At 49.6% G+C, this 20,099-nt stretch overlaps 1 protein-coding gene across 1 annotated transcript in view; it reads right to left on the bottom strand.

Moving 5' to 3' along the window:
* XYLT1 (xylosyltransferase I) overlaps positions 1 to 20,099 on the bottom strand; it is a 388,023-nt gene that overhangs the window by 138,632 nt on the left and 229,292 nt on the right. The window contains exons 6-7 of the mRNA XM_014544395.1: positions 4,835 to 5,102; positions 3,790 to 4,029 (exon numbers count right to left, since the gene is read on the bottom strand). Of these exons, the coding sequence (XP_014399881.1) occupies positions 3,790 to 4,029; positions 4,835 to 5,102 (508 nt within the window). The remainder of the gene's footprint in view (positions 1 to 3,789; positions 4,030 to 4,834; positions 5,103 to 20,099) is intronic.

The raw sequence follows: 20,099 nt of genomic DNA, 5'->3' as shown, positions 1-20,099 counted from the left end.
TCCAGCTGGGGTGACTGAAGGCCCTCAGGTGAGTATGGAGCCCAAGGAAGGGACAGGAGGCCCAGACAACTGTGGGAGCTAGCGGGGTGCAGAGCTGCCTGGGTGGAGAATGGGGGGGGGCGTTGGCGGCTTGGCTGCTACAGTGAGCACAGGGGCTCTGGGAGGAATGAGGGCCCGCACTTGGATTGGAAATAAGCCCACCTGGGGCCACCCCGCCCAACCTCACTACATCTCACTCGAGGGGTTGTTAATGGACGGTCTGGAGATCCCTCCTTTCCTGGTGAAAGCCGTCCCCACTCCAGCTTCTTTTTCTGGGAGGCTGAGAAGTGGCCAAGTCACAAACACCAGCACTGTGTTCACAGGAAGCAAACCGTCTCCTGGGCTTCTAGACTCTTCTTTTTCTCCGAGTGGTGCTGGGCGAGGGGACAGGAGGTGCTGGGGGTGGGAGGAGCAGGAATCCTTTATAAAAGTCAACATTTAAAATCTATTTTCTTGCCTTAGCCAGTTTAACTCATTGGATAGAGCATTGGCCGTGGACTGAAGGGTCCCGGGTTCGATTGCCTACCTCAGTTGTAGGTTTGGTCCCCAGCCCTGGTTGGGACGTGTGCAGGAGGCAACCAATCAATGTGTCTCTCTCACATCAATGTTTCTCTCTGTGTCTCTTCCCCTCCCTTCCACTCTCTCTAAAAATCAATGGAAAAATATCCTTGGGTGAAGATTAACAAAATAAATAAAAATAAATAAAATCAAATCTATTTTCTTTCTTCTGAAATTTTCAGTCCTCAGGCCAAGAGGAATTGCTTCCTTAATTATATTCAACTTCTGGCATCATATTGGCTGAGGTTTGGGCGACGCTGAACTCAGCAAAATGACAAGCACAGTGCGTACATCTGTGTATGCACACGTGTGCGTTATGTATATGTATGCATGTATTAAATTTCTCTCCCCTCCCACTTTCATTTCTTCATTTAGCAGGAAATAAAAGGACCAGTGGGCTGGAGCTCAAATCCTTCCTAAGCAGAGGCAAATCTGGGTGTCACAGTTTCCAGAAAGGGAACACAATCTCCGTGTGGGGTGTAATTACATCTTAGCTTTCTGCAGAAGAATAGTTTATGGCTTAAATGCTATTAATTGTAAGCCGTTTTGTTCCACGGGAACTTGTTCATTGATAACTATCCAATTAGGGTTATTTTGCAATTAGTCTATTCACACTAAATTTATTGCAAAAGGGGAGGCTGTGGTGCAGCAAATTAAAGCATTGCCGGGGCTGGGTGTGCAATGGCTCTTAAATGCCAATCTTATTAACAGTCCCGGAGGCTGTGCCACCTTGGCTGATGCAGCAAAGGCCACAGGGAACCCCCAGAAAATTCACACTGAAAAACCACACTAGGGGTGACTCAGTATGACCAGGAGAAGCATGGGAACCCTTGGCCTCCGCTGGGGACATCCCCCGTTTCTCCCCATTAATGCCCTCTCTTCTTCTTGCAACTAACTGATGACAGAGAGATACAGTCTGCAGGCTGTAGGACATCCCTGAGATTTGGCAATCTGAGCTAAAGTGGAAGCTTTAGCCTCCAGAAGAGGGAGAGGCTCTGGAAAAGGATGCACACTCTCAAACCTGAGTTCTAAGCCCAGCTCTGCCATCCACTAGCTGTGCTCCTCTGGCCAAGTATTCAACCTCTCTAAGCCTCAGTTTCTTCATCAACAAAATGGGTTGATAACAGATCTACCCCATAGCCAGTAGTTCTCAACCTTCTGGCCCTTTAAATATAGTTCCTCATGTTGTGACCCAACCATAAAATTATTTTCGTTGCTACTTCATAACTGTCATGTTGCTACTGTTATGAATCGTCATGTAAATATCTGATATGCAGGATGTCTTAGGCGACCCCTGTGAAAGGGTCGTTCGACCGCCAAAGGGGTCTCGACCCACAGGTTGAGAACCGCTGCCATAGGCAAATGTGAGGATTCATTGCAATATAAGGTGAGAACAGTGTCCGATATACTAGTACAGTAGTACCCCCTTATCCAAGACCCCCAGTGGATGCCTGAAACTGCAGAGTACTGAACCCTATATATGCTATGCTCTTTCCTATACATACATACTTATGGTAAAGTTTAATTTATGAATTAGGCACAGTAAGAGATTAACAACAACAATAAAATAGAACAATTATAACAATGTAATCAAGGTTATGTGAATGTGGTATTATTAAGTAAAATAAGAATAACTTGGACATAAGCGAGACCAGGACAGTAGCTCTGATAACCCAGATGGCCACTGAGTGACTAATATACAGTGAGGACGTGCTGCACGGAGCGGTGACTCACGTCCTGGGTGGGATGTATGGGGCCAGCGTGAGATTTCATCATGCTACTCAGAACGGCGCACAATTTAAAACTCATGAATTTCTGGAATTTCCCATTATTTCCAATATTTTCAGACCTTGGTTGACTGCAGGTAACTGAAACCTCGGAAAGCGAAAACACGGAAAACTAAGAAAATACAGACAAACTTGAGTAAAATGTTGGAGTTGTCCCCACTGCACCTCACTCAGGGGGCCACCTGGAGAGCTGGCCATGTGTCCTTCCAGGCCTCTCTGTGCCCTTGGCACACGGGGCTGCTCCCAACCTGATCCCAATCCTTCATTCTGGGACCAGCAGTAAATAGAGAGGCTCCCGTCTGAAAAGAGGAGGCCTGGATTCTAGCTCAAGTTCAGCCTCTGGTTCAGTGGGTAACTCTGGATAAGTCTCCTTCCCTCCATGGGCCTCGCATTGCCGTCTGTCCGGTGAATAAACGGCATTGAGCTTTCTCTAGCCTGCTGTTCCCTGGGAGCCATTCTCACCACGCATCTCCCTTCTGCATCAGGAGAGATGCAGGGGCACAGTAGCTGCTCAGAAGAGGGAGGCCGCTTGGCAAAGTCTTCCTTGCCTGGCCTCTAGGCCCACCACTGCCAGGGGGACCGAGAGCCCCCCGCCTCCCCACCTCACCGCCTGGATCAGCTCTGTGGCTGCTTTCCTGACGCTCTGACTTCTGTCCCAACACAGCGCCTCTGTTAGAGCTCTGACCTCTCACAGCAAGAGCTCTGGTTCATCACTGGTCACCGGCACACACACAGAAGTGTTCAGCTCAGGGCAGGGGGGAGAGAGAGAGACAGGGAGGGGGAAGGAGGAACAGGAAATGAGGAAGAAAGAAAATAGGAAGAAAACGAGGAAAATTTAGGAAGGAGGAAGGGGTGGAAGGAAGGAATTTTAGATGGAGGAAAACGGGAAGGTTGATTTAGAAAATAGGAAGAAAACGAGGAAAATTTAGGAAGGAGAAAGGGGCGGAAGGAAGGAAGGAATTTTAGATGGAGGAAAATGGGAAGGTTGATTGTCAGAGCCTCCAAAGTCAATGCAACCAATTAGAAACCGTTCGGATCATATTCAGTTACAATAATATCCGTGTCAATTTTAATCCCGATATTCTGCTGAGACAGAAAACCAACTCTGTCGGCATCGTCACCTCGCCTTCTGCAGCCGCCACATGAGCCTGACTTCACTGTATTTCCTCCTTTGCCATAAAGGCACCTGGTTAAAGCTATAACAAAAGGTAATTTGATTCCGAAATACTTTTCCGTGGGAAACTTCAGAATTCAGGGGGTACCAAAGAAGTCAGGTCTTGTGACCTGATTTGGGGTTTGAAAACCAGGGTCTCAGCAGGTCTGAGAATGTGAGCAGAAGGGGGCTGGGAAGGAGGGAGAGTTGGAGAGGAGGCGCCTCTCCCGGCCTCGGGGGCCCGGAGCTTACCTTCCAGCGGGCAGAAGCGAGTCACCTTCTCCGGCATCAGCAGCCCCAGCTTGTGGCGGCAGTAGGTCTCCCCGATCTCCTGGCGGCAGTGCTTGGACTTGGAGCGGGACAGGGCGGAGATGGCCTCCTTGCCCGAGATGTCGCACTTGGGGGGCTGGTCATACTTGATCTCCGGGGAGCTGCCCCCACTTTTCCTGGCGTGGGGCTGTCGGGGGGCCTCCTTCCCACGGCTGCTGTTCCCTGCGGCTCTGGGGAGAGAGAGAGACAGGGAGGGGGAAGGAGGAACAGGAAATGAGGAAGAAAGAAAATAGGAAGAAAACGAGGAAAATTTAGGAAGGAGGAAGGGGTGGAAGGAAGGAATTTTAGATGGAGGAAAACGGGAAGGTTGATTTTCAGAGCCTCCAAAGTCAATGCAACCAATTAGAAACCGTTCGGATCATATTCAGTTATAATAATATCCGTGTCAATTTTAATCCCGATATTCTGCTGAGACAGAAAACCAACTCTATCGGCATCGTCACCTCGCCTTCTGCAGCCGCCACATGAGCCTGACTTCACTGTATTTCCTCCTTTGCCATAAAGGCACCTGGTTAAAGCTATAACAAAAGGTAATTTGATTCCGAAATACTTTTCCGTGGGAAACTTCAGAATTCAGGGGGTACCAAAGAAGTCAGGTCTTGTGACCTGATTTGGGGTTTGAAAACCAGGGTCTCAGCAGGTCTGAGAATGTGAGCAGAAGGGGGCTGGGAAGGAGGGAGAGTTGGAGAGGAGGCGCCTCTCCCGGCCTCGGGGGCCCGGAGCTTACCTTCCAGCGGGCAGAAGCGAGTCACCTTCTCCGGCATCAGCAGCCCCAGCTTGTGGCGGCAGTAGGTCTCCCCGATCTCCTGGCGGCAGTGCTTGGACTTGGAGCGGGACAGGGCGGAGATGGCCTCCTTGCCCGAGATGTCGCACTTGGGGGGCTGGTCATACTTGATCTCCGGGGAGCTGCCCCCACTTTTCCTGGCGTGGGGCTGTCGGGGGGCCTCCTTCCCACGGCTGCTGTTCCCTGCGGCTCTCTCGCCCGGCGGCAGCACCTCGTTGGCGCCTTTGCCCGGGATGGAGTGCCCCTTCCCCTTCTCCTGCTCCAGCTTCCTTTTCAAAAGCTCTTTCTGCCTGCTCAGGGGCTTCTTCGCCAGCTCAGGCTGGTGCTTCTGCTTCTGAGTCCTCGGGGCGAAGTTGCTGTTGTCCACATTCTCAAAATCTTTGGGGACCGAGTTCTCGTTGTTGCTGTCTGTCCGCACTTTCTCTTTGGGCCGGTGAGAGAAGTAGCCGTCCTGGAGGAGGTGGGAAAGAGGGAAGAGAAACTTTACTGAGCGATCACGCTATGTAGGCTGGTCCTCGGAAGAGAGGGGCACAGAGGTGTGGGAGTCTGCACCCTGGTTTCAGTCCCTGCCTTTGCCAAGAGCTTACCTTCAGGTAAGACTTTTCTCTCTGGACCTCAGTTTCCCCATCTGGAAACATGAGATGCTCCAACTAGAAAGGAAGGCTTCTGCAGGCCCTAAAGTGCTATGCCTGTGAGTCCCAAGGCTTCTTATGAACCATACTCCCTTTCAAGGAAGTTTCCTGGACTGTCTCTGCCACTGGATTAGGGCACTTTGTTCCAGCTTCCTGTTTAAATTCCAGCAGAGAGTGCCTTGATGGTTTATTTAAGGGCTGGCAATGCCATAATAAAGTTATAAAGGGAGAGAGTATCGGTAGAATATTATATACATGCCACTGCCTTTAGGATGTTTCATAGAGCTATGGCCATAAGAGAAATAAGACAGCGCCAGCGTCAGTTCCGAAGGAGAGCCGTCCCTGGGTGTTTTGGAGGACGAACGGTCCTTGCAATGAATCCCAGCGGAGACGCAGACCTGCGACACTCCTGTGTTTGAGCTTGGGCTCTCCATGTCTCTACCTGGGGCAGAACTGATGAAGTCGCCTGGGTTTCAAGAGAAGGGCCAGGAGTCATTCAGGAGACAATGCGCAGGGCGCATCTTTCCAGGAAAGCGGGTGCCCCATACTCAGCTCCTCCCCGGGTCATCTCTAAAGCATGTCGCTCCTGCGAACACCCACTGCCAAGGCCTTAACCTGAAAGAGTACCCACGGTCCTAAAGCGAGCCCTCCGGGAGACCTCGGAAGCCACAGGGAACACTAATTGGTTCCACAAATCTACGCCGTTGCTGCAGAAATGCATTGAACGCGTTGCTGTAGAAACTCTGAGGGAAGACTTCCCCGTGAGTTCTCCTAAATGCGCCTCCAACGGCTCCCGAGGACGGGAATGGTCGGGATGGACAGTGGAAGCAGCGCTGGAGCCCGGGAGGCTGAAACTCAGCGTGCCTCCTCCTCTGGCAGGTTGCAAAACTACTCAGCGGGCCAATTCCCACCTGCCACTTGTTTTTGTAAATAAACTTTTATTGAAACGTGGGGATGCCTGTTCATTTATGAATTATCTAGGGCTGCCACAACAGCAGAGGTGAGCAGTTGCAATAGAGACTGTCTGGCCTGCAAAGCCTAAAATACTTCTATCTGGCCCTTTAAGAAAGAGTGGCAGACCAGTGATGAACCCTGGCAGGTGTGGCTCAGGTGGTTGGGCATTGTTCAGTGCAGCGAGGGGTTGCCAGTTCCATTCCTGGTCCAGGCACATGCCCAGGGGAGGGGGGAAGAGGAGGAGGAGAAGGAGGAGAAGGAGGAGAAGGAGGAGGAGGAGGAGGAGGAGGAGGAGAAGAAGAAAGTGCAGACTCCAGCTCTCCAGGAGTGTGAGTTTAGAAGGCCCCCTCCCCGGGACTTGGTGTAGTTGGCTGTGCCCCCACTGCCCCGTTTGGCTCAGCAGTGCTCTGGAGAAGCAGCCCCATTGTGGCTGCCCTTTTTTGTTTGCCCCGTGTCCCCTGGCATCAAGCACTGATTTCTCCAATCGGAGAGGCTGTAAGAATGACAGCTGACCCCGAGATCCCGCATGGCCATTCTGTAAGGTGAATATTGTTATTTTCATTATACAGGTGAGGGAACTGAGCACCAGCTAACAAGTGATGTGCACAAGGTAACGTAGCAAACCACAGACCTCATGCCCTGGGCTACCCGTTCCATTACCCTGTCCTCTTAACCGCTGCAGCCTGGCTTTGTACCACAAGATCTGGCTCCCTTCCCATCTACTCCCACCCAGATAAGTGCATCTGGGATAAGCATGTCACCTGCAAACAGCCATCAGGAGGCAGGGAATCACAGAAAGGGAGAAGACAGTAAGTAGGGGCCACGAAGCACCGGGAGCTTGAGGCGCAGGAGCTGGGGGGCCACGGGGAAGGTAGAAGGAAATAAAGAGATGCCACGAAGGGAGAGCTGAGTCTGTATCGAGTCACAGAGCGGTTGCTGATCACACACAGGAGCCGATGTTGTATCTTTGTTGGTGACGGGGACCTTCCAGTTCTGACACCTGGTTCAGGTCTTTTTTAATTCCCCACACAGACTTGCAAGAAACCCCCCTCAGTGAGGCTCCATGTCTGTTCTTGAACCCCACTCACTGATAGTCCTCTTTTCTCTTCTTTCTGCCCAGAGGTCCTTGAGGAACCCTAAGCAGCCCCTCAGACGCGCTCCCTGAGCACTGACATGAGCCGGCACCACAAACTAAGTGAGTCACAGGTATGACTTACTGGATAGCAACAATCACCCCATGAGGAGGTGCGCTCCTCGTATTTAACAGAAAGAGGAGCCGATGTGTTCTTACAATGTTCTTGAGCACATAGCAGGCACCACGCACCATGCCAAGTCTTTATATGTGATATCTCATTTGACCTTCAGAAATAACTTCCAAGAAGGTAATAGTATTCCCATCTTACAGGGAAGGGAAAATGCTTGGGGATGTTCAGTAACTTGCTCAAAGTCATCTGGGGGTGGAAGGGAACTTGCACCCGTCTGATTCTCAAACTTGCTATAGTACAGTGTCTCTTCCGTTTGGCTGAGAGGTAAACAAGGAGCATTGAGCCCCCACTTCTCTATGGGGAGGAGGGAGGGGTATCTTGCTGTTTGCTCATATAGCTTAGGTAGGGATGGAGTTGGAAGCAGGGGCAGGGATGGTATTCAATAAAGTGCTCGACAAATATTTCAGTCCTCTTCCTTCTAGGCACATGATAGGATTATATTTCCCATCCCCTGAAAATCAGGCACAGCCAAGCAACTTGGTGTGGCCAAGACAAGTGACAGAAGCCAGGGCATGATTTGCCACATCCCCTTTCCCCCATAGCATCCAGCCACACTCCTGATAGTGAAGTTCCTGTAGCCCTGAGTGAGGCCAGTGTGGAGAAGAGACTCCCCCTCCCAGCCAGGGGCAGAAATAAATCTCTGTCAATTTCTGTCACTGAGATTTGAGGATCTCTGTTACTGCAGCACAATCTAGCTCATCCTGATTAATACAGGAGCCAACCTGATCTGCTTTCTTCCTTCCAGCTGTCCTCTGGTACAAAAGCCTTTTTCTCTGACTCTAACAGACAGAAAATCAGTTCAATGATGCCCGCTGTCCAAGAATATGAATTTAAATTCTGTCCCCGAGCCCATTTTGGGTTTTTTTCCGAAGTTAACGAGAGGGCAGAGAGTACGCAGAAGAGCCCCTGTCCTTACAGCCATCTGCACCCTCTCTCATCAGACACATCCTGAGTATTATTCTTGGGCTGTTCTCTTTCCTCATTAACTGAGGATTGCAATTTGGCCCCCTGAGCAGAAAACCTCTATAAACCACTGATTTCAAAAGCTCACGTGTGTGAGCACTTCCTGGCAGAACCTCAGCTAAACCAGGCACAGGAAACACTGCCATAGATGAAGCTCATTTGACCATCTGAGAACAGCCGATGCCTCTGGCTAATTTCTGATACCAGGACCAGGCGTGGCCATCAGTTCTAACACGACTCCTGATGTATACACGTCGTCTACTCAGAGAGGCCCCACGATGGGGGTGATTGCCTCCGTGTGGCCCCGTGGCCTTCCGCTGGCCCCAGACGCCACTCAGCTGCCGCAGGAAGTCTGAAGGTCCCAGTGTGCGGGAAGGGAAATATTTAGTCTTCTGGAATAGAGAGCTCACAGACATCGGACAGCTTCCAGAAAAGTCGGAGAGAGGCAGTCAGGGAGCATCAGGCATCATCCGGAGGCCTGACACCTCCTGTCACCCTGAGTCGGTACTGTTTTCTCTAGTATCCGGTTTATCCTGCCCCTTCCCCCTCTTCCGGTTTTAAATTTTATTGTGCGAAGAACACTTAACACATTTACCTTCAACACATGTTTAAGAGCACAGAACGATATACTGCTACCTGTAGGCACGACGCAGTACAGAAGACCTCTGGAATGTGCTCATCTTGTATAACTAAGAATTTGTGATCAGTATCTCCCCACTTTGCTCCTCGCCAGCCCCCGGAAACCACCATTCTACTTTCTGCTTCGATGAATTTGACTATTTCAGATTCCTCGCCTAAGTGGTACTGTGCAGTATGTGTCCTGCTAGGACTGGCTTATGTCACTCAGCACAAGGTTCCTCCATGTTCTCATAAAGGGCTGGACTTCCTTTTCTTAAAGGTTGAATAAGATCCCATTGTATGGATATACCACCCTTTCTTTATCCATCCACCCCTCTGTGAACATGAGATATCACACCTCACCTTCCCCCTAACTCTTTACCTGCCCAGGGGAGGGCTCAGCCCTCCTCTCCTTTCCCTGGAGACCAGAGATTTCAAAATCCAAACCCAGGTTCCTCTCCTATAAAACCAATCCTGAGAGCTTTCTAGGCAAATATGTGCAGAATAATCATCGCATCCCCAGCATCCATGGACCTCATACCCTGGCCCTTCACACACCCTGTGTCCCCCATCCTCTCCAAAAGGACTAAGCAGGCAGCATTCGTCCTAATTAAGGGGAGAAAAAGAAGGCACAGTGGGGTTAGACACCTGGACCAAGGCCACACTGCTGGGAATGAAGTGACTCCAGCTCATGACTCAGTTTCTTCATGTGGAAAACGGGGAGGATAATCCCACATCGGTGAGGATGAATGAACATAAAGCTTCCCAAACGTGCCCACCACCCAGGGAGAAGGAGGAATGTGCAGAGAACCCAGGTCAGGTTGGCTACTCATGACTTCGGGGCCTCAACCATCACACCCGAGGGTCTCTGCCTGGAGGACAGACTGGTTATTAGTTCTTCATTATGATCAACTAGCTGAGTCCTCTTTGTGTTTAACTGATCCCACACGCTCACCTTGGGTTGTTTATGCAAATGCAACCCTTTGACTTCTTTTATTTTAATGCACTTATTACAATGATTGCACATTCAAGTGGTTGCGTGAGAGCTTCAGAACTCTAATTGCTCTGCGGTCGCCTCCCCACTAAGCTGCTGCTCGAATCCATTTTTATTCCGAAGAAATAATTAAATGCAATGATGTCCTCCATTCCCATTCAACCTTGGGATGTTTAGATCCAATTTCAATCAGGTGGAAATATGCTAAACACACATGGCTCCGAGAGGCAGGTGACATGACCTGGGCTGCTGTTCGAGAGACGTCTGGTCTGTTTCTGTCCTTCCCTGGTTCTGTAATGTTTAGACTTCAGGATGGATCTCTACTCACTAAGTCAATGGAATCCCGGCCCCTGGGTCCTGTTTTGGAGGGTGGTGGCGAGTCACTATAATTTTTAAACTATTGGCTCATTGATTAACCTTTAGTCTTATTTTTGTGTAGAAAGAACACTGGACAGGGAAGGACAAGACCTGGGTTCTTGTCTTGCTTTAAGCAACTGTCCAACTTTCTCCTCTGCAAAGTGACAGGTCATGTGTGTCATTAGACAGCCTCTGAGTTAGTCATTGATCAACATGATCTAGTAACGAAGTTCTGCCATTTCAGCTCACTGAGGAGTCATGTGATGGACCGGAAGAGGCCAGGCACCGAGGAGAAGGTGGACACCCCAAGGGCGTCAGGTCTTCTCCCTGCTTCATCCTCGGATCATTACCTCTGGCAGCTCCTGAACCTGGGACAGGTCATTGCATCTCTCTGTGCCTCCATTTCCTCACCCGTCACCCAGGTCTGAGGCTGAAACCTCCTCCCAGGGACGGATAGAATCTATAAAGCACAGAACACAGTGCTTGACACACAAGGTGCTTCCGGAACATGCATCTATTAGAAAGCACAGGTGCAGCGCTTCAAGGTCCAAGCTCTGTCCCAAGCTGTCTGCGCATGCTTACTCATTTGACCCCCATGATGACCCTATGAAGGAGATGCTATATTTTTCTCCCCATTTTTCAGATGGGAGCACTGAGGTTCAGGACAGTTAAGATCTAGGAATGGAAGAGTCAGGATTTGAACCCAGACGGTCAGGATCCAGAGGCCATGCCTGCCAGCACCACAATGCCTCTTAGCCGCTATTAGGAATATGCATGGCGCCAAAAGGAATCCCTGGCCAGTTTCGCTGTTCAGACGTGAGGACGCCTGCCCCACCACTTGCTCATCACGACCAGTTTACGGCATCCTTTTGTGCCGTGAGGGCACAAAGCCAGCTGAGTAGCTGTTTGCTATTGAACTCAGTGTCTGAGCTTCATTCCAATCACCAAGGTGACCAAGGCCATTGGGAAGGACACTGGGGGAGAAGCCCGCACCTGCTTCCAAAAAGAACTCCGTGCCAGGGTAGACGGATGGTGGAGGAGCAGTGTGCATGGCTGCACCCAATTAGGACATGCAATTACCCAGGCTGCCAATGCAAATAGACCTAATAGAGGCCCCTCGCCCGGCTCATTTGCATGCACAAAACGTGGCTGGGCTGGCCAGCACTTAGATACCCATGGGCCACACTGGGCACGAATAGTCCCTGGTTTAACAAAACCCTAAATAATAATTCTGGTGCAATTTAGCAAATTTATTTATGTTAACACAAAGCGCAGCATGGGGTGAGGAGGGGGAAGCTGGGTGGATGGAGCTGGCTTGGAAGCCGGTCTCCACCCCTTACCCTGAGACACAGGGAAAGCAGCTTACCTCTTAGAGACTCAGTGTTCTCATTCACAAAAAAGGGGGTAAGAAGACCTATTCTACAAAGGGGAGACAGACATGAACTTATATTTAATTGTTTTGATAAGAGGACATTTAGCGTGAGGCTTGGAAATACTCAGCACTCAACTGGCATCACTAGCTAGTGCCTGGTCACTGAGGAGCAGACCTACCTCTGTGGGAAAGGCAGGGTGGTGAGGTGCAGTGCGCCCAAATCCGTGCAGTGCGCTCAAATCCGACCTCCGCCACTTTGTTAAGCGTGTGGCCCTGGGTACAGTACCTGACTCTGTGAGCTTCCGTTTACTTCTCTGCAAGACAGGCATAATACTCACAACTACATGATGGGGCTTTTATGAGAGTTTAAAGTGTTAATACGGGTAGGGCACTTAGCATAATGCCTCCCACTTAATAAACTTTAGCTTTAATTTATTACAACAGAATGCTTGCCATGATGAGCCAATGTGTGGTTCTCAACGTGTAGCCTGGGGCCCCTTGGGGGTCCCTAAGAGCCTTGCTGAGGACCTTTAAGGTCAAACTATTTTCACCATAATATGAAGCTGTTATTTTCCTTTTTCCCCTCATCCTCTGACAAGCACACAGTAGAGTCTTCTGGAGGCTGCATGACGTGTGAAATCACAACACATTGAAAGCAGAAGCAAAGGTAAGAATCTAGCTGTCTTTTTTTTTTTTTATCTCTGCTCTTTGGGGCTACAATCAGCTCCTCAGAGCTAAGCTAGGATCTTCGAAGCTAGGCTCGACTTTTCATGAATAGGTTTGGCTCCGTGGGGCTCGGCTCGGACCTTCAGGGCTAGGGTCAGCTCTTTGGGGTTAGCTCGGCTTTTGGGGGCTTTTTGGGGCCTACACTTAACTCTTCTAGGCAAAAAGTGGAGCGTACCTCTTTACTCCTACATCTAGCTGTCTCTTATTAAGGCAGATATTACAAAGATTTGCAAAAAGGTAGAACAATATCTCTTTTGTTTTTGTTGTAAAAAAATATTTGCATTTTTCATAAAATCTTTACTTATATAGATCTATGAGTTATTATTGTTATTTTAAGCAAATTAATAAACATTTTAAGGATGCTTTAGTTTAAATTTAAATAAATGGAAATAATTGATAGATGTAACCTCCATAAACAAAAACTCTTTGGGGGTCAACAACAACATCTGAAAGGACAGGGGGCCCTGAGACTAACACCTTTGAGAACTGCTGACATAATACATGCTCAGAATCCTCAATATCTAGTCATTAATGAAGAAGTTTAGGACCTTTTTCACTATATGCCAAGCCTGTAGATATTAAAAAAAAAGTTTTTATCTATTTTAGAGAGGAAGGGAGAAGGGAAGAGAGAGAGACATTGATGTGAGAGAGCAACATCAATCAGTTGCCTCCCATACGTACCCCATACGGACCACACCAACAACCCGGGCATGTGACCTGACTGGGAATAGAACCGGCAACCTTTCGGTGCACGGGGTGATGCTCAACTAACTCAGCCACACTGGCCAAGGCAAGCCTATGGATTTACATTTCACTCTTATCAGGATGTATTATACATACAATAATACACACAGGATGGAATCTAGGTCAAGGGGGAAAGGAGTGCTGATAGACACTTTTATAGAGAGAGAGGCAGCCGGGACCCCAAACCCTGTATTCCTGAACCATCTGCAGGGAGGGAGAGTGGCCATCTGACAAAGACTTGCCCCTTGACCAAACTCTAGCCAGGCCCGTCTGAGCCGCTTCTCGGCTAGGCCTTGACCTTGGCCTCTACAGGCAGAGCAAATACTAACAGTTTCTGACGGCTCAGTCCCACATGTAGTGTCTGCCTGAGAAAACTCAAGGCTGCCAAAAAGTTTCATTTGTTTCAGCCAAACCCTAGATAAGGCTCCTGTGTCCCCGAGTCTGTGGGAGGGAGGTGCCTAACTTGGATGAGCACCAGCTAGCGAACCCAGATAGGTTTCACTGGGACAGACCCCCTCTTCCTGTTTTTTTTTGGTCATTTTCCCCTTCCCTGACTCCACTGTGCCCCCACTCACCCCCTCCCAAGTCCCTCATGTTCCCTTCAAAACGCCCGCCACCTCTGTACAAATCTCAGTGGAGCTCACGCTGGACTTTTTTCTCCACGGCAACAGTATTTTACTCATTAAAACCTGTCCTTACAGCTTTGTTTATCTCTGATGTTGCCCACAGCCCCGGGGCCTGGACCCCAGCCCCCAAACACCGCGACCTTGAGGCCTAAGCACAGAAGTCCAGTGGAATTGTGCCCAGAGCCCGACACAGGCCTCGACCACGTGCTCCTTCCAGGCCCACTGGGCGACATGGTAGCAATGGTTACAATAACAGCCCAGTCTGCTGCAGTAACAACGCTTTTTGGACACCTCCAAGGACAGTTTCTCAACCATGACACTACTGGAATTTTGAGTGGCTAACCTTTTGTTGTGGGGCTTCCCTGTGCATTTTGGGGTGTCTAGCAGCCTCTGTGACCTCTACCCACTAGATGTAACAGCCCCATGACAACCAAAAATGTCCCTAGACACTGCCAAATTCTCCTGGGTGGCAAAACTCAGCCCTGGTAGAGCCCCATGGCTCTAGGGCAGCCGTGGGCAAACTACGGCCCGCAGGCCGGATTCGGCCCGTTTGAAATGAATAAAACTAAAAAAAAAAGACCATACCCTTTTATGTAATGATGTTTACTTTGAATTTATATTAGTTCACACAAACACTCCATCCATGCTTTTGTTCCGGCCCTCCGGTCCAGTTTAAGAACCCATTGTGGCCCTCGAGTCAAAAAGTTTGCCCACCCCTGCTCTAGGGGGAAGGACTCTGAGATCAATGTGCTAGCAGCTAGCTAGACTCAGCTCTTCAAACCCTGTTCCCACCCAGAACAACAGGCCCTAGTGACCAGCCAGGGTGGTCAGAACAGGTGGGCTGGGCTGGGAACGAAGGAGATGACCAGAGAAAGGGGCCGAGTTAACCCAGGAACTGTGTTCTGGAGGGGAGAGGGATGGGGAGCTGGCAGTGACCCGGGAGCAGCAGTGACTGCATGGGGAAAACGGGAGAAGGGTTAAGGGCTGACCTGAGCAGGGGAGGAGCATCCATTTGGGCAGTGGACAGCCTCTAAGCTGATGGCACATCCCTTAACTCAAACCAGAGGTCACACTGGGGGCCAATGGCTCCATCAAGTGCACAGATGTTTGGTTTCCTCTGTAGAGTGTTTTCATTGGGTTGGTTTTTAATGAGAGGCAACATTTCAATACCTGGAGATTTCATCTAAAAATCAGGATTTCTGCCCTCTCTTGCAACATCAGGGGAGCTGACGACACTGGGCCGGGTTTCAGTGGTTCTCAACCTTCCTAATGCTGGGACCCTTTTAATACAGTTCCTCATGTTGTGGTGACCCCCAACCATAAAATTATTTTCGTTGCTACTTCATAACTGTAATTTTGCTACTGTTATGAATCGTAATGTAAATATCTGATATGCTATATGTGTTTTCCGATGGTCGCGACCCACAGGTTGAGAACCGCTGCCATATGTGATGATTGTCTGGGCGGAGCTGTGGCCCAGTGGTCTAGAAGGGGCATCTGCTCTGTAGATCATCACAGCTCCCTTCCAGTCCAGCCCTCTGCTCTCTTAGCCACCTACGCACTGGGAACTGAGCGACCAACTGCTCAAAACCAAGGACCCAGGATCTCCAGGTAACTATCTCCTGAGCCTTGCTTCAAAGATCTCAGAACCAGCCCAGCTGGAGTGGCTCAGTGGTTGAGTGTCAACCTATGAACCAGGAGGTCATGGTCTGATGCCGGGTCAGGGCACATACCTGGGTTTGCCCTAGTGTGGGGCATGCAGGAGGCAGCTGATCAATGATTCTCTCTCATCACTGATGTTTCTATTTCTCTCTCCCTTCCTCTCTCTGAAATCAATAAAAATATTTTTTTTAAAAAAAATCTCAGAATCCTTAACAAATCCTTTCATTCCAGGGGCTTTGATAGAAGTGAGACTGACCCTCATGGGGTGCTCTGAAAACATGTGTTGGCATTTACGGTTGCCACAACGACAGGGGGATGTCTCTGGCAGTCAGTGTGTGGGAACACCAGCGCCCTAGCAGAGCGTGGGAACATGCATTGCTGAGCACTGAGAACTGTCCTGCGTCCTATAGGACAGCTGAAGGTCTCCAGATCTCAATTGGCTGCACAGCTCCTATTTAATCACTGGGGCCAGGAACCTAACTCACATTTACAGATAACACGGAGTACTTGGGAATGATTTCAGCTTAGCTGACTTTTCTAGCAAAGTCATTACCATTTAATGCGAGGGGAGATTTTACATCATTCAGAGTTCTACTCTGATTTCAAAAAATGACATGATCAACGTCCACACAAGCGGTGGCTGTCAGTCACCAGTAAACACACCTGTTACCCACCTGCATTTGTAGCTACTGAATTCCCTGTGTTGTAACATACCTGACCTGTTCAGGTGACTTCCAGGCCTCCCTACAAAGTGAGGTCCATCGGAGTCTGTTAGAAATGCCGGTCATGGGCCACATCTGGACCAAGTGAGGCAGAGTCTGCATTTTCACCAGATCCCCAGGCAATTCATTTGCATGTTAACGTCCGAGAAGCACTAGTCTAGTGTTGTGCCTAATCATTTACAAAACACAGTATACATTGTTTTTATTATAATTTACTTTTCTATGTTCTCTATATAATGATTAGGGCAGTAGACTGATCTGTTTTGGAGTTGTGAGTGCAAGTAGGTGATTAAGTATGGGTTTCATCTCAGCATAGTTACAAGGACTATTCTTCAAGAGTTGTTGCGGTAAGAAGGGGCTGGGTCTGATAGGGTCAAGAAGCACGGGTTGCTTCATTCTATAAACTTCAGTGCCTACTCCCTACCAGACACAGCAGAGGGAGAGGACAGAAAGGTGAATTAAGACCCGCCTCCTGCTGTTGGTGGAGTTCAGACACAGGAGAGGGAAGTGGGTTCAATGTACATAATTCATGTCAGTGCAGGACCACAAGTGAAAAGCGGGTGCCGAGGTGGGTGTGTGCCATGGTTTCATCAAGAATTGGAAGCTGGCCGGGGGGGTCCAGTGAAAGCGGAGGAGACTTTCACAGAGAAAGCAGTTTTCCTGCCTAATCCTGATGAGAAAGAGTATGTCATGAGGCAAAGAAAGCAAGGGCAGGAGAGACCAGCAAAAACCAAACGTGGAAATAACAACTATCATCGCTAATAATTATTGAATATTTATTCTATAACTTGTCAAACACCTGACGCAGATCTTTTTTTTTTTTTTAATCTGAGAACAATGTGTTAGTCAATGGAGGGAATCTTTTCACAACGTTTACGTATATTAAATCTTCACATTGTACACTTTAAACATCTTACCATTTTGTCAATTATACCTCAATAAAGCTGGGGGGAGAAGAGGAGGGAAATCCCAGAACAACTCTATCCACATTTTACAGGTGAAACTATGGAGGCACAGAGAGGTTAAGTAACATGCCCCAAGTCGCACAGCATGGTTATAAAACCTACACACTCCTCTCATGGGCTGTTAACAACTAGCCTTTTGCTTTCGTCAATAAATCAGCAAACAACAAGGGTCGGAGAGAATGTGGAGAAAAGGGAACCCTTGTGCACTGTTGGTTGGACTGTAAATTGGTGCAGCTACTATGAAAACCAGTATGGAGGTTCCTCCAAAAATTAAAAATAGAAGCACCATATGACCCAGCAATTCCACTTCTGGGCATTTATTTGAAGAAATCCAAAACACTAATTTGAAAAGATCAATGGACCCCTATGTTCACTGCAACATTATTTACAACTAGAGGCCCGGTGCATGAAATTCGTGCATGGGTGGGGTCTCTAGGCCTGGCTGGCAACCAGGGCCGATCGGGGCCAGGCCGATCGGGGCTGGGCCAGAGGGGAGGCGACGGTCGCCAGGCCGGGCACAGAAGGAATGGACGCCAGATGGCGACGCTGCCATCACCATCATCGGTGCCTTGCCACCGTGCGGTTCTCCACCTCCCCCCATCCTCCTTCCCTCGCCGCCACAAAGCCACCACAGTGGGCGGGTGGTGGGCCGATTGGGGCCTGCTGGCCAGGGGGAGGGACTGTGTGAAGTTCGCTAGCCGGGAGAGGTTGGCTGTGGGAGCGCACTGACCACCAGGGGGCAGCTCCTGCATTGAGTATCTGCCCCTTGGTGGTCAGTGCGCATCATAGCGACCGGTCGTTCTGGTCATTTAGGCTTTTATCCTACACTAGAGGCCCAGTGCACAAATTTGTGCACCAGTGGGGTCCCTCGGCCTGGCCTGTGGGATCAGGCCAAAACTGGCTCTCTGACATCCCCTGAAGGGTCCCAGATTGTGAGAGGGCAACAGGCCAGGCTGAGGGAGCCCACCGGTGCACAATCGGGGCTGGGGAGGGATGCAGGAGGTTGGCCAGCCGAGGAGGGACAACAGAAGGGCTCTAGGGTGTGTCCGGCCCGTCTCACTCAATCCCGATCGGCTGGACCCCAGCAGCAAGCTAACCTACCAGTTGGAGCATCTGCCCCCTGGTGGTCAGTGCATGTCATAGCGAGCGGTTGAGTGGCCTTAGCATATCATTAACATATTACGGTTTGACTGGTTGAACCACAGATGACCAGACACTTAGCATATTAGGCTTTTATTATATAAAAGGCTAATATGCAAAGTGTCTCTTGGGAGTTCAACCGGGAGACTGGGAATTCGATTGCTTGCTATGATGTGCGCTGACCACCAGGGGGCGGTGAGGAACGAAGGAAGGCCCCGGCCAGCAGTTGGAAGGCCCCAATTGGCCCTGATCACCAGCCAGGCCTAGGGACCCTACCCATGCACGAATTTCGTGCACCGGGCCTCTAGTATACAATAATAAAAGCCTAATATGCATATCGACCAAGTGAGGAAACTACCGGTCAGCAGGGGGGATGGACCCGGGGGGGGGGGGGGGCGCGGAGCCAACTAAGGCGTGTGCCAGCGGGCAGAGGGAGGGGACAGTGATTGGGGGGCGGTGGCGACCAGTGGTGGTGGAGGGGCAATGGGGGGCGGGGCTGGCCGCTCACAGGCCGGTGCCGTCCCCTGATCAGCCTGCAGGTCGCCTCCCACAGAGGGAGGCAGGGAGCTGGCCTAAGCCATCAGTCAGATATCCCCTGAGGGCTCCCAGACTGTGAGAGGGCACAGGCTGGGCTGGGCTGAGGGACCCCCCCCCCACCCCCCCGCCAACAAGTGCATGAATTTTCGTGCACCGGGCCTCTACTATATATAGACAGCCAACATATGGCAGCAACCTAAGTATCCATTGATAGCTGAATAAACAAGATGTGGTACAGATATAGAATGGGACACTACTCAGCCACATAAAAGAATGAAATCTTACCATTTGTGACAACATGGATAGACCTAGAGAGTATTATGCCAAATGAAATAAATTAGACAGAGAAAGACAAATGCCATGTGATTTCACTATATGTGAAATCTAAACAACAAAATAAACAAACAAACAAAACACAAACAAACTCATGGATACAGAGAACAAGCTGATAGTCACCAGATGGGAGGGAGGTTGGGGGAATGGATGAACAAGTTGAAAGGGATTAAGAAGTACAAATTGCTAGTTATAAAAATAGTCACAGGGATGTAAAGTACAGGATAGGGAATACCATCAATAACACTGTAATAACCATGTATGGTGCCAGATGGGTACTAGACTTATCCGGGTGGTCATCTCAAAAGGCATATAAATGTCTACTCACTATGCTGTGTCCCTGAAATTAACATAATATTGAATGTCAACTATAATTGAAAAATACATTTTAAAAAGAACAGCTAGCCTTTGTGGAGTGTCTCACGTGTTTCCAAAATGACCCCTAGGGGGCGACACCACCTCCACTGAAGACCCTGGAAGAAGGTGCTCGCTGCGTGTGGCTGAAGTCTTTAAGGAAGAGGGTCAGGAGGTAGAAGGTTCCTTAAATAATTTGGGTCCTTGGTGCAAAGGCCTCTTGCCTCACTGCCTCTGTCTCTGTCACTCGAGACTAACCCCCAGCCTCAATCTGTTCTTTGCTGTGGTTTTATTTTCCTACAACACCTTTGCTTCCCTTGCCTCCATTCCCTAGAAGCCCTCCTTGTTCTGGCTGTTGCCTTCTTAACATTCTCCCATCCAGGTCCTCAGGGGAAGGGGCACTTAAGGAGAAAAACGGGCCTCCTGTTGATGAAAGACATCAGCTTTCAAACTCGTCCTTTGCATCTGCTGGGTTCCCCATCCC

The sequence above is a fragment of the Myotis brandtii genome, unplaced genomic scaffold (genome assembly GCF_000412655.1).
Source record: "Myotis brandtii unplaced genomic scaffold, ASM41265v1 scaffold363, whole genome shotgun sequence".
NCBI classification, from domain to species: Eukaryota; Metazoa; Chordata; class Mammalia; order Chiroptera; family Vespertilionidae; genus Myotis; species Myotis brandtii.
This window is presented reverse-complemented; position numbering and strand designations above follow the sequence as displayed.